The sequence below is a fragment of the Chionomys nivalis genome, chromosome 13 (genome assembly GCF_950005125.1).
Source record: "Chionomys nivalis chromosome 13, mChiNiv1.1, whole genome shotgun sequence".
Taxonomy (NCBI): domain Eukaryota; kingdom Metazoa; phylum Chordata; class Mammalia; order Rodentia; family Cricetidae; genus Chionomys; species Chionomys nivalis.
In genome coordinates, this window is record NC_080098.1 from 64547391 (window position 1) to 64560631 (window position 13241).

A 13241-nucleotide genomic window follows, 5' to 3' on the forward strand; every position below is an offset into this window, starting at 1 on the left:
GAGTTCAAGACCAGCCTGGTCTACAAGAGCTAGTTCCAGGACAGGCTCCAAAACCACAGAGAAACCCTGTCTTCGAAAAACCAAAAAAAAAAAAAATATATATATATATATACATATATATATATGTATATATATATATATATATATAAAACGTAAATTATGGGGCATTCATCAGAAGGACAATGTGACTTCTATCAGGTACATGATTACCTTTATTTAAGAAAATATAACCATGGTTTTAGCAGGCAAGGACAGCTGCTCTAGCTTCCTCTTGACTACTTCTTCAGGTTCTTATTCATGGCTCAAACACACAGGAAGGATACAGGACAAACTAACTTTTCTCAATGGCTAGAGACAGGTCATAACCCAAACTGTGGGAGGATACAAGTATGTAAAAAAATTGTTTTAAAATTATGTACACATGAGTACAAGTGCCCGTAGACAGAAAAAAAGTGACTTTCAAGGCAACCACAGCCTCCACCTGGAGCTCACCTTGGAAACCAGCCTCCAAGCTATGAGGAACCTTGAGGGAGGGGGCTATGAAAGGGAGAAGGTTCTCCCTGAATGCCAGCCGCAAACCCAGATCTGTAAGTAACCAGTGCGCAGGGTGCTTAAGTCATCAGACTCTATTAAGAGTCTCCAACAAGCTCAGAGCTCCAGGGAGTGAGAACACAAGATAGGTTTAGGACAACCGGGTTTGAGGTTCGCTTTTTCAAGACAGAGTTTCTCTGTGGCTTTGGACCCTGTCCTGGAACTCACTCTGTAGACCAGATTGGCCTCGGACTCACAGAGATCCACCTGCCTCTGCCTCCTGAGTGTTAGGATTAAAGGCATGTGGGCACCACTGCACGGCTCTATAGTTTATTTAGACAGGGTCTCCTATAGCCCAGGCTAGCCTTGAACTTAGTATGTGGTTGAGGATGGCCTTGATCCTCCTCTTTCCACTCTACCTTGTTTATGTGGTGCAGGGGATTCTGTTTGCTAGACAAGAATTCTGCCAACTGAACCACTCCCATGCCCACCTTTATGTTTTTATGCAAAGAAAACACATTTATTTCTCCCACCTGCAATTTACAGATGAAAGTCCAAGAGGTCCCTGCTTGCAGGCCATGAATGAGGTGCTGGCTATCTGTATTGCTGAAAGTACTTTATTAACATTTTCATATTCTATTATGCAAAACTATATCTGCTTAAAATTTCTCAGTCTCTGTAAAAGAACCCTGGTCATGGCGCAGCTTCTTTGGGACCTCGTTCCCGTAGCAGTTCAATGAGTGGGTCCTGTAACAGCCACAGGTCTCCTCCGGGACAGACGGTTCCCTGCTGGGGCCTCAGCCTTTCGTGTCAGCTAGGCTCCCAAGAGCTCCCTATACCTGGAAGTGACTTCCCTGGCACATCTCCAGCTGGGCAAGTGTTGAGTTGCAGGCCTCTGGCTAGTGGGGTCACCCTGGAAGGTAGACTTTGGGCCTCATAGGCATTCCAGGGGCCGGCCCTGCAGAGTTCACAGCGTGGACCATCACGTAAGTGCATGGAGAGCTGGAGGAGCCACCAGGGCTCAGAGTTCCCATCCCAAAAGTCCAGGGGTCTTTGTCCACACTGCGGGCCATACCAGCCTGCTCTCTGATGTCGCTGAGGTCTCTGTGAGAAGAGGAGGCATGTGTTGGAGAAGGAAGACTTTTCTCTGGACTTACCCAGGACCTTAACAGACTCAGGCTAGACCACTGCCCAAGGGGCCATCTCCTTCTAATAGACGTGCCCACCCCCCAGAAAGCCCTGCAACAAGAGCAATTTCTTCCTGGACCCCAGCTCTCTCATGCCCAGCGCCCAGAGAAAACGAACTCTTTGGGGCTGCTTCAGAGTATAGAGAACAACAGCCCAGCCTCTCTACGTAGCCCTGACTGTTTTAGAGCTAGATATGTAGACCAGGCAGGCTTCAAATTCACAGAGATCCTCTTGCCTAAGGAGTGTTAGCATTAAAGGTGCGTGCTATGACGCCCAGCTAGCATTAAATTTTTTAACATTACAATAAATGGGGACAATTCAGTATATCCTCATTTAGGAAGACAACAAGCATCTGGAAGAATTTAGAACAACATTACTAGATATATCGGCAAGGTTTGTTAAGAGTATATGCACCAACAGCAAGAGCAGAGGCCGGCTCAATACCCAGGCAGTGTGGGCCTTGCCTGAGGGGCAGATGGCCCCAGGCCTAGAGCACCCTTCTTCTTGGGAACCCAAGGCCAGGTGCTTTGAGGCTCAGGGTTATAAGCATCCACCATGCTAAGCTAGAGTTATCTGAAAGGAGGGAGTCTCAATTGAGGAAATTCTTCCATAAGATCTTGGCTGTAAGGCATTTTCTTAATTAGTGATTGATATCGAGGGCCCAGCCCATTGTGGGTGGTGCCATCTATAAGAAGGCAGGCTGAGCAATCCAGAGGGAGCGAGCCAGTAAGCAGCACCCTCCATGGCCACTGCACCAGCTCCTGCCTCCAGGTTCCTGCCGTTTGAGTTCCTGTCCTGACTTTAGTGATGGACTATGATACAAAAGTGTAAACTAAATAAACCCTTCCCTCCACAGCTTGCTTTCTGATCATGTCTCACCAGTCATAAGAAACTCTAATTAGGACAGGGTGTCTATCTATACGAGACCTCCAGCCTGAACCTCAGACGTGTACACCGCAGAGGACAGAAGCCTCCTCCCGTTTAGAGCCCAGAGGCCAGATGCTAAGTGCAAAGGCAGAAACACCAATGCCAACCGCAACCCTGGAGGTTGTTTCTACTCTACCTACCATCCAGGCAGCCAGATCCTGGAGTCAGAAAAGGCTGAGGAGATGGTTAAGTTGATAAGAGTGCTCGCCCAGCATGCACAAAGCCTAGCATTGCACAAAGCAAGTATGGTGGCACCTACAGGTAATTCCAGCACTTGGAAGGTGAAGGTGGAAGGACTAGGAGTTCAAGGTCATCCTCAGGTTCTTAGCTACAGAGCAAGCCTGAGGTCAGCCTAGGTTACAGGAGACTATCAGAGAGACCAAGAAGGATTGTGCCTTTACTGGTTCATTAAAAAAGATAAAGTGTATTGAGAGAGAAAGAACCATCGCTGCTGCCTACCTGGCACTAGGTGAAAGAGAAAGTGAGGAGACATGGAGACCTAAGAGAGAGGAAGGCAAGTAACCCTGGCAGAGCAGACAGCACAATCGGAGGGCACAAAATCTTTGCCAGCTACCGCATCCCACCGAGTTTAAACTCAAGGTGATCATACTAGATTGAGCAATAGCCAGGGCTAGGATGTAAGTCAGGGCAGGGCACTGGAACAGCTTTGGGGTTGGGAGTTGAGGTACCAGAGAAGTAGGTGCACCCAGGTCCCCAGAGTGTGAGGTGGCCAGTGTCGCAGGACCTGGCAGAGCTTGAGCTGGGGAAAGGGTACCCCTAACATTCCCCCTGCCTGTGACCGAGGTAACCCACGTGGAGAAGCTGTGGTTGTCATGGGCCTGGCTGTGCTGAATCCCTGGCTTGCCTCCGCCGCCGCCACCTCCGGCACTACCATGGCCACCACTGATGCTGCTGCTGCTGTTGTAGTTGTGTCCCTTGAGGCCCAGGTAGGCAGCTTGTACCGTCTCCAGGTCCTCGCCTCTCAGCTGGTACCAAAGCTGTGCCGTCCTGGAGAGAATGCAGGATAAAAGACCTTGAGGGGCTCCTTGTTCCTGGCTGTGCACATGTAGAAATACCTCACACAGCTCATCTTGGCTCTGGCTGGCAGCATACAGCAGCTGGACACGTTAGGCAGTGGGACACCTGGGCTATTGGATGTAACAGCCACGGGCGGAGAAAAGCACATAGGCTCCAATGAAAAGCAGCTTAGCAGACAAGAGGTGGACATTTCTAGCACGAGGCAGTGTTAACTGCTGAGTACTGCGCGGAGACACAGAGCAAACAGCACTGCTTTTAAAGAATTAGTTTCTTCGCTCACCTGTTTTTGTGGTGCTGAACAGCATATACAGGGTCATAATTTTTTAAATTATGTTTTTATTTTGTGGTGGGAGGCACAGGGCATGTGTGGAGATCAGAGGACAATCTGTGGGTCAGTTCTCTCCTTCCACTGTGTGGTCCCAGGAATAGAACTCAGGTCCTTACACTTGGCAGGAGGGCCTTTTACCCATGAGCCACTGCATGTGCCCCAGTGAGTAGTAACACAGTGAATTTATGTGTGTATGTTTTAACACAGCGAAACTGCCAGGCGTGGTGGCGCACACCTGTATTCCTAGGCTCCCAGTCTGTGAGATAGTGATGCCCATCTGATGGGTGGAGCATCTATCTGTGGCAGTCCAAAATGTCGCTGACACAATAGACTATCACATGTGTGTGCAAGTTCACTACGTGCCCCCTGTCTGTGGACGGGGAAATGGCTCAGTGGGGGAAAACATTTGCTGTGCAGTATGAGGACATGGTGAGTTCAAATCCCCAGAGCTCAGGTAAAAAGCTGGACACATAATGCAAGTGTCTGTAATCCTAAAGGAAGACAAGAGGGGCAGAAGGGAAAATCCCAGATAGACACCCAAGGTTGTCTGGTGACTTCCACATGCATGCACCCATGTTCATACATGACCAACTGCACACACAGACAGACAGAAAGACCCCCTCCCCACATACACACGTCCTGTGCCTTCACAGCCCAGATCTACACCCCAGAATCTCAAGAGCCGCAGTACCCACAAGAACAGATTGGGCCTGTGGGACCCTCAGACACCGCCCCAGGGTGCCTGGCAGGTGCGGTCAGCAACCCTACAGCCAGGCCCACCTCCTGGAAGGACACCTGCCACCGTACCTGTCGGCACGCCGCTGCTCACCCTTCTTCATGCACTTGAGGAGGCAGCAGGTGAGGAAGGCCATGGACATGAGCAGGATGATGGCGCAGCTCACGATGGAGGCGATCACTGCCACTTTGAAGCCGAAGGTCTCGTGCGGTGGCACAGCTAGAACAAGAAAGCCACCAGGTCCTGGCACAGGGGCACTGGACAATCAAGACAGGTCTGCCTGTGCTACACATACAGCTGGACAACTAGAAAGTGCATCTTCCTCCCCTGAGACAGGGAATCCAGGGCTGGCACAACCCTGACCCTCGAACTCCCAATTCCTAGAATTCTTGGCACCTAGATTAGAACACCCTCCAGGGGATGTTTGAGGCGTTCATGAAGGGAGAGTGGGTAAGGAAGTGGGTAGGGTTTGTTTCCTCATCACAGATGACAGTGAGTGACCCGTCAGGAGTCAGGGCAGCTGCAGGATGGAAGCCAGCCCCTGGGTCTGACATCTGTATTCGGTCACAGTAGTAGGCAACAAGGGGAAAAGAATCCTCAATGAGGAATAGCCTTCAGTGTTAATAGTATTTGGGGTCCCCATCTCACCAGCAACTGAGCTGGGGCATCTCGGGGAGGTTACCTTTGCATACAGGGCTTCCTGAAGACCAGTCAGCGACACTCCCATTCCAGGCACAAGTGAGGAGGCCAGACCCCACCATCTGGTGTCCAGAGGGGCAGTGGAACATGAGCACAGTCCCCAGTGAGGTGCCATCTCCACGGACAACTTGCAAGGTGCCTCGAGGGGGCGGATGGAGCTGAGCACAGGTGCCTGGAGAAAGAGGTGGCTGTGAGGCTGGGGTACAGTGAGCAGCAGCAGAGAGGTACTGCCTCAGCCCTCCAATACACAATGATTAGATGAGCATTGTTCGAAAGGAGGGAGGGAGAGAGAGACAGACCGGAAAAGCAATGTTTCTCCTAATAACAGAAAGATAAACATTAACTCAGATGAACAAAACAAGGAAAGAGATTTAGAAAGTAAACAAAACTCCAGTCTCTTTGATTTGCAAAGAGATCTTACCAATGAGAGTTAAACACAGAATTTTCTTTTAAAATTGAGCTAATGTGTAAGCAAGGAATACAAGAGATACAATGGCTAGCAACCACAAAAACATGCTTACCACACAGCAAGCCAAGAAACTTGAATGACAGCTGATCTCTCCCTCAGCAAGGTTGCTAAGATTTATTTTTATTTTTTATGTTGCTTTGTTTTTGTGTTTTTTGAGACAGGGTTTCTCTGTGTAGCCATGGCTGTCCTGGAACTTACTCTGTGAATTGGGCTAGCCTCGAACTCACAGAGATCCTAAGGCCTCTGCCTCTCAAGTGTTGAGATTAAATACACCAGACCGAGCTGTAAGGGCTGCTCACCATGGAAACAAATGAGATGGGGGTGTCACCCTGCCAAAGCACTGGCCTAACATCAAAGCTCTGGGTTCTGTCCCAGCACCACACAACCAATGACGATGATGACGAAACCCAGCACCCCTTGGGGCAGAAAAGGGACTCCTTGGGTTGCAGCGATGGTCAAGCCGTCCTGGGTGGCATCTGGTGAGTGTGTGGGCTCACGTGATGCACACCATAATGCCACCTCCATTCCTGGAAGCAGAACAGTCACCTCAGAGTCTGGAGAGACAGCCACAATCTGGGAAGCATCCACACTCAGGCAAGAAGCAGATTCACCCATCAAGGTACAAACATGCTAATGCACAGCCACAAATTATAGCAAAAGTTAGGAAGCAACCAGGGACACAGAAAGGCCAGGGAGAAGCTGGCTCAGTCGGTAAAATGCTTGTCATGAGAGCATGAAGACCCGTAGTAGCTTCACTGGCTTTGGGTCAGTAGTTGTCATAGGTACAGTCATAATTTGATTTTTTTTTTTTTTTTTTTTTGGAGACAGGGTTTCTCTGTGTAGCCCTGGCTGTCCTGAAACTCTCCGTAGACCAGTCTGGCCTCAAATGCATGGAAATTCACCTGCCTCTGCCTCCTGAGTGCTGGGATTAAAGGCATGCACCACTACCACCTGGCCATAATTTGAACTCTTAATTCCAGGGTCTCATCTCTCTCCATGAAGCATCAACTTTGTCTCCACAGACATCAGGGCAGGACCGAAGGAAGCTGACTTCACGGACTAATCATGGTCCACACTCCTGCTTTGCCTTTTCAGAATCCTGGAATGTGGAAACACACTATCTATCCCCTGGCCAGGGAAGTGGACATGGGATTCTGGAGCTGTAGTAGACATGGCTGGGCAGACATTAGCCAGGCCCAGGGCTCTTCCCCAGGATGCCAGGCAGCCAACACTTCCTAGTCCTCAAATTAGAGTCACAACTTCTGCATTCTTCTGCAGCTGAGCTGGCAGAGCGGAGGCCCACCCTCACCACCTGCTACCAGCCTGGTCACAAGCCAGACAGAGACGAGGTGGGGGTGGGTAGCAACACCCATAGTGGCCCACCAGCACAGGGCTTTGCTAAACTAGAACTTCATCACAAAGGGTCCAGAAGCAGAAGTATCTGCCACACAGGATGGCCACGACACACTACAGCCCCAGTGGGGGCTGTACCACAATCGGGCTAGCCCCGACTGTGGAGCCAGGGGACCTAGCTCAGGGCAGCCTTTATCACCTGGGGACTTCTTACCCTGGGCTTGTACCATCACCTGCAGATGAAACACCAGGCAGCGATGCGAGAGGACTGGACGAAGAGAAGTCTGTGGCCCATCAAGGAAACCACCCCGTGGTCCACTTCCCCTAAATATGTCTTAGCTGCAGAGAGGGTGGGGCACCGCAATGTCCCCACTTGGTTCACACTATGTCTGTCAGCAGCCACATCCGGTGCTGTGGGGAGGGCTCTGCTGGGACAGGGTGCCTGTCCTCAGCTAGCGGCTGTAGGCCTCGGTATACCTCACAGTCAGTCAGTCACGAATCTTAAAAGGCAGATTTCCTGCCTTGTCATGGAGCCTCACAACTGTGGGGGATGAAGGGTGAAGTTACCAACGGCGACCAAGGAAAGAGGTCCAACTAGCCCTGCCACACTGGCTATCAGAAGCCCAGGAACTTCTGTCAAACTGAAGAGCTAAATAAAAGCAGGAAAACACATCTAGTGAAGTCTAACCAGAGGGATGGCAGCCCCGGAGCAGAAGGTATGAAGTAGGCAAGGTGGAGAGAAGAACCTGGGGCAGACTTAGGGAGACCCAAGATGGAGAGGCTTCAAGGGCAGTCCTGGTCCCAAACTACCAGCCCTCTAGGGAACTCACAGCGGGTAGAGTTCAGCCTCCTAAACACTGTTCTTCCATTTTAAAAGTTAAATAGAGAGCAAGGGGGTGGTGGTGCACGCCTTTAATCCCAGCACTCAGGAGGCAGAGGCAGAGGGATCTCTGTGAGTTCAAGGACAGCCTGGTCTATAAGAGCTAGTTCCAGGACAGGCTCCAATGTTACAGAGAAACCTTGTCTCGAAAAAAAAAAAAAAGTTAAATAGAGGAGCTTGGGCAAAGGACAGAGGTGAACAGTGGGGGTATGCCCCTCCTTGTGTTACTCAAGGAGACCTCAAAACAGGTAGACCCAATTTCCTTTAAACAAGCTGAAGGAAGCACAGAGAAAGTGGCCCTGGCTGGGTGTGTCTCCCCAAAACAAGTCCCCAGACTTTTCCCCCATACTGGGGCAGGGGAAGACACTTGGGCTGCTGGATCTAATTCAAGAACAAGTTCCAGCTCACATTTCACGCTGACCTCAGACTTCCCCACCTGCAAAATGGGTATTCTGCCCTACTGGGTCCCTGGGAGGGTAGGGCTGGTTCACAGAACCTGCCTCAGTGGAACTTGATCCATTGTCTCATCAGGCTGCCTTGAATTCACAGTGTAGCAAATCAACTGCTAACCCTCTGCCTCCACTTCTCCAGTGAGAGGATTAGGTGTGCCACCACACTGGGTCCGTGCCACGCCAGGGTTGGAAACCAGGGCTTCATGCATGTTAGGCCAGTATTCCACCAACTGAACTGCATCCCTCAAGTAGGAATTTAAGCTATGTCTCAAACACTCCAGACTAAGGGTGCTTGTAGTGATATTTTATTTGTATTTTAATAAATAAAACTTGTCTGAACGTTCAGAGAATAAAACAGCTGCACTGATCAGCCTTATAGACCAGGCAGTGGTGACACACACCTTTAATCCCAGTAGTTACACTAGTTTGCCAAAGCTGGTAGTGGCACACGCCTTTAATCCCAGCCCTAGAGAGGAAATAAGACGGGAGGAGACAGCTCACACACAGTCTCATTCTGAGATTCCTGGAGGCAGGATCGCCACTTTGGACTGAGGCAGAGGTAAGAGCCAGTGGCTGACTATTTTGCTTTTCTGACCTTCAGGTTAAACCCCAATTCCTGTCTCTGGGTTCTTGTTAATTGTGCTACAGGTACTAAAATACATGCAGTCACACACACATGCAGTCTCTATCTCCCGAGTCCACAGCACAAGGGACCTTCCTTTTGCCCATCCCTGGGCCTGCAAGGCTAGTAGTAGATTCTACTCTGGGGTAAACTCACCTTCTAGATGAGGAGGCTGAGGCCTACAGATCTGCTCAAGGCAAACACCAGGGTGGGCACCTGGGTTTCCTCAGCCTCGAGTGGCCTTTAAATGATTGCACAGACTGCACCGGGCAGGCAGAGATATGCTGTCAAAGTCTGAGGCCTGCGATTCTCTGGGTGCAATGGCACAGGCCCTCAGGAGGCTGAAGCAGGCAGGGCCAAGAGCTCAAGACCAGCATGAGCAACACAAGTAGACCTCTTCAAGGGATGCTTCAAGGCGTTTCCAAGAGCCAGGCATGCTGGTACACGCCTTTAGACCCAGCACTTGAGAGGCAGAGGCAAGCAGAGCTCTGAGTTCGAGGACAGCCTAAACTACAGAGTTCCAGGACAACCAAGGCTACACAGAGACCCTGTCTTGGAAAAACAAACAAAGGGTACTTAGAGATAGACCTCCAAACTTAATCTACAGACCCACAGTTACTCCTCATCAATGCTCAACAGACTCCTTATGCCAAGGGTCTAAGAATCAAGTCCATCCGCCCCTCCACTGCTCAAAATGTCCCACCAAGCCCAGCCCCAGCGGGTACACTCTACTTCCTAACTAATGTGAAGACACCCCATGTTCCCAGGCAGGCACCCAGCTGAGGTGACAGCAGGTGACTTTCAGCCCTCTCTGGGAACCGCCCCTGGACACTGGACACAGCGTATCCCGCAGTCCATCATGTCTATGCATCTGACCGTAGCTCCTCTGGGCAGTTCTGGTACAGCTTTTACTTCAGTAACTCTGGGGGGGTGGTGGGCACTTTTTTGTTCTATGTGAAAGTAAATCTTCAAGAGAGTGAAAAGCAACAGAAAAAAAATGAAACAAATGGGATTAATGCTAATATGAAAAACACACACGACCCAGCCTGGTCCTCTAGGCTCAGGACGGAGCAGAGGACAGATGGGTACAGCAAGGTGACCCTCCCAGCCCATGAGAGAGTCTCTAGCCTGGCCCACCTGACATCTCAACCCAGTCCACATGCAGTAGCTGTGTTCCCAGATTCTTCTACCCTGAGATGCACAGGGCTGGATCTGGGAGGGGCCCCACTCCTCCTCCCTTTTCCTCCCCCAGTCCTTGAGGCCAGCCGGATGCCTGGGGAAAGAGCCTTGTTGTTAATCTTTTATCTGGAACCTTGGACCACAGGCGGGGGCCAGCATCTTCTGTCCTTCCTGGGGCCCACAGCCCCCTCACCCTGACCTTGTTAATAAGTTCCCTTTTTTGTTGGCAGAGGCTGTGTGAGGCAGGCTTCTGGGCACAGCCTCGCCAGGACTTGGTGGCCAGGCTTGTGTTCCTACCTGCCAGTGAGTCCTTACATAATTCTCTCTGGGTCTGCATCTCTCCAAATGCCAAATGTGAATCATGGTGGTGGTGGTGGTAGGGTTTCAAAGTTCTTTGCAATGACTGACTTACACATACACAGGCACTCTGACGGCAGGGACCCTGAGACACCAGCAGCCAGGACAACATGTGGCTCTAACACTGAGTATGCAAGGCCCAAAGCCTGGCCATGTTTCCCCTGGGAAGCCATCTGTCTCTTCTGAACCGATCTTCCCATGCCCCTGAAACCATGAGCCAACTAGGCTGGGCTCCATATCATCAGCTGTGGGCTCCCTTCCATGGCAAGACAGAATATTCTAACCAAGGGAAATGTAGCCCTGAATCTTCTGGGGGAGTATATGGCAAGGGGAGGGGAGCCTCATGCTGATTTACACTGGCTATCTCTGGGTCTCAGTTTACCCTATATAATATGGGCACAGCAGACTTCAAGGATGAGGTCAAGAGGACACTCAAAAGGCCCACCAGCCCCTATCCATTGAGCTTCTCTTTTTGTACTTTTCAAGGTTCCTTCCGGAGTTAGCAGAAGGTGGCTTGCAGCCACTGGAACCCTGTGCTCCTGGAAAACCTCCCGGACTAGGGAGTTCAGGAGCTGCCCTCGGGCTGAGTCAAAACCCTCCCTCCAGTCCAGATAGGAGACCCTGGCTGGGGGGGGCGGGGAGTGGGACGTTGACAACACTCTTAGTCCTGTCCTGCGACTGCCTTTCCTACCCACGGGAGACCTGACCTTCAGAATGCCTCTGGCCTACTCAGTACGGGGCCCATTCGACAGATTGTGGGAGCCAACTATAATTTAATATCCCAATTATCTTTCTTTTTCTTTTGACAGCACCAAACTATCTCCAAGAGGTTTCAGGCCCCTTCTTTTGCCTTCCCAGCCTATAAAACAAATAAGACAGGCAGCCGGAAGTCCCACTATTGCATTATTCAAGGACAAGGACTCCCTTTGTACTCCTAGCCCTGCCCCCAGTTTGGAGGCAGGGACACAGCACTCACCTTGTATCTCATAAGGGAACTGAGGCACCGGGGTAGGACTCATCCCAGGTGTGAGGGGACGCAACCAAAACTCCAACAATGGGGACTTGGACACACTGAGAGGACCCTATTCTTCCTGAAGCCAGGCAGAGCCAGGGACAACCAAAAGTCTCTGACCTTCTCCTGAGATTCCCTATGCAAATAGTCTTTTGTATGCAAAGTCAGCAGGGCCTCAGGCCACCCTAGGGTCACCTTTTCTAGTTGGTGACCTATTCCTCCAGGCAGAAGGTGCTCACCACTGGAACGCCCCTTTTCTCCAGTACTACCTGACCCAGGGCTGGTCTCCATAAACACACAGGTAATCCTGTGGATTAACCATTAGGAAGCTAAAACTAAGCACACCTGTGGGGCCAGCAATGGCCTGGCCCGCTGGGATAGTATCAGACAAATCAGATCCACTAGAGCACAGTTCTCAACCCGTGTCTGGACACTTTTGGGAGTCGAAAGACCCTTTCACAAGACTATCAGAAAACACAGATATTTATCAGAAAACACAGGATTCATAACAGTGGCAAAATTACAGTTACAAAATAGCAACAAAATAATGTATATGGTTATGGAGTCACCACCACCACCAACAACACCAAAACGAAAACAAAACCCTCTTAAGCACATTTTAGAAACGACACACCTAAAAGTCACTTTGCCTCCTTCCAGAGACCTCTGTTGACAGCGTAGGCGCAACCCAGGGCCGGGGCAGCTGGATGACCTCAGTCTCTCCACTCTCACAGACTTACTTTCCCGTTTTACAAAGTGAGGCTGGAGTAGTCACCAAAGAACTTCAAAGATTAACACCTCTCTCCCACCCAGAGGCCACCCCGGCAGCTCCCTCCGCCCCCGGGCCGCGCACCCCGCCAGGTGAAGCCGGTTCCGACTTCCGCAGGCGTTCGGGACGGCGGCCGGGCGACTATCGCCGAACTCGTGCAAACGCTAGGAGATGCCCGCCGCCTGGTTTCGAGTCGCTCGCCGCCGGTTTCGGCTCAGTTAGGGGTCGCCCGTTGCATCGATGGGAAGTCGGGAAAGTTCCTTCTCGAGGAGGCCTTGGCGGTGCGACGCACGCCCCCTTCCTGGACACGGTCCCCAACACGGCAGCCCCTCGCCCCTCCGCTTCTCCGTCTATGAAAAGGGCGCTGAGACCCGTGGCCCCAAGTCCTCACCTGTCTGGTTCCCTGGGGCCGGCGTGGCGTTCCCGGCCCGCCCCCGTGGCTTTGCCCTGCCACGGAGGGTCGCAGACACCCGGGGCATCCTGAGCGCTCTGCAGCGGTCAGGGGGAGCCTGCCTAGGTGGAGGCGGGGCCTAAGTGAGGGGCGGGTCACTAGAAGGCGGGGATGTCTCTAGTCACACCCAGAACACTCCCTCCAAGACGCTGTTGTTGAACTTTAATCAAGTCCCGCCTTCGCTTTGGGGTGGGACCGGGCTGACTGAGGCAGAGACTGGACACCAGGTAGAGCGGATTTTGAGAAGCCC

The 13241-nt window shown here is 51.4% G+C and overlaps 1 protein-coding gene across 2 annotated transcripts; it reads right to left on the reverse strand.

Annotated features, from left to right (window-relative positions):
* Positions 1-236: 236 nt before the first annotated feature.
* On the reverse strand, positions 237-13021 carry Susd3 (sushi domain containing 3). Of its 2 annotated transcripts, none has more exons than XM_057787628.1 (5): positions 12932-13021; positions 5431-5619; positions 4820-4967; positions 3460-3654; positions 237-1635 (listed from the first exon to the last, which is right to left on the reverse strand). In XM_057787628.1, the coding sequence occupies exons 1-5, from the start codon at positions 13017-13019 to the stop codon at positions 1440-1442; spliced, it is 816 nt and encodes a 271-aa protein (XP_057643611.1). In that variant the 5' UTR covers positions 13020-13021; the 3' UTR covers positions 237-1439. The 2 variants fall into 2 exon arrangements, with proteins under 2 accessions (XP_057643611.1, XP_057643612.1); XM_057787629.1 differs by lacking the exon at positions 12932-13021 and adding an exon at positions 7484-7550.
* Between the last annotated feature and the right edge of the window lie 220 nt (positions 13022-13241).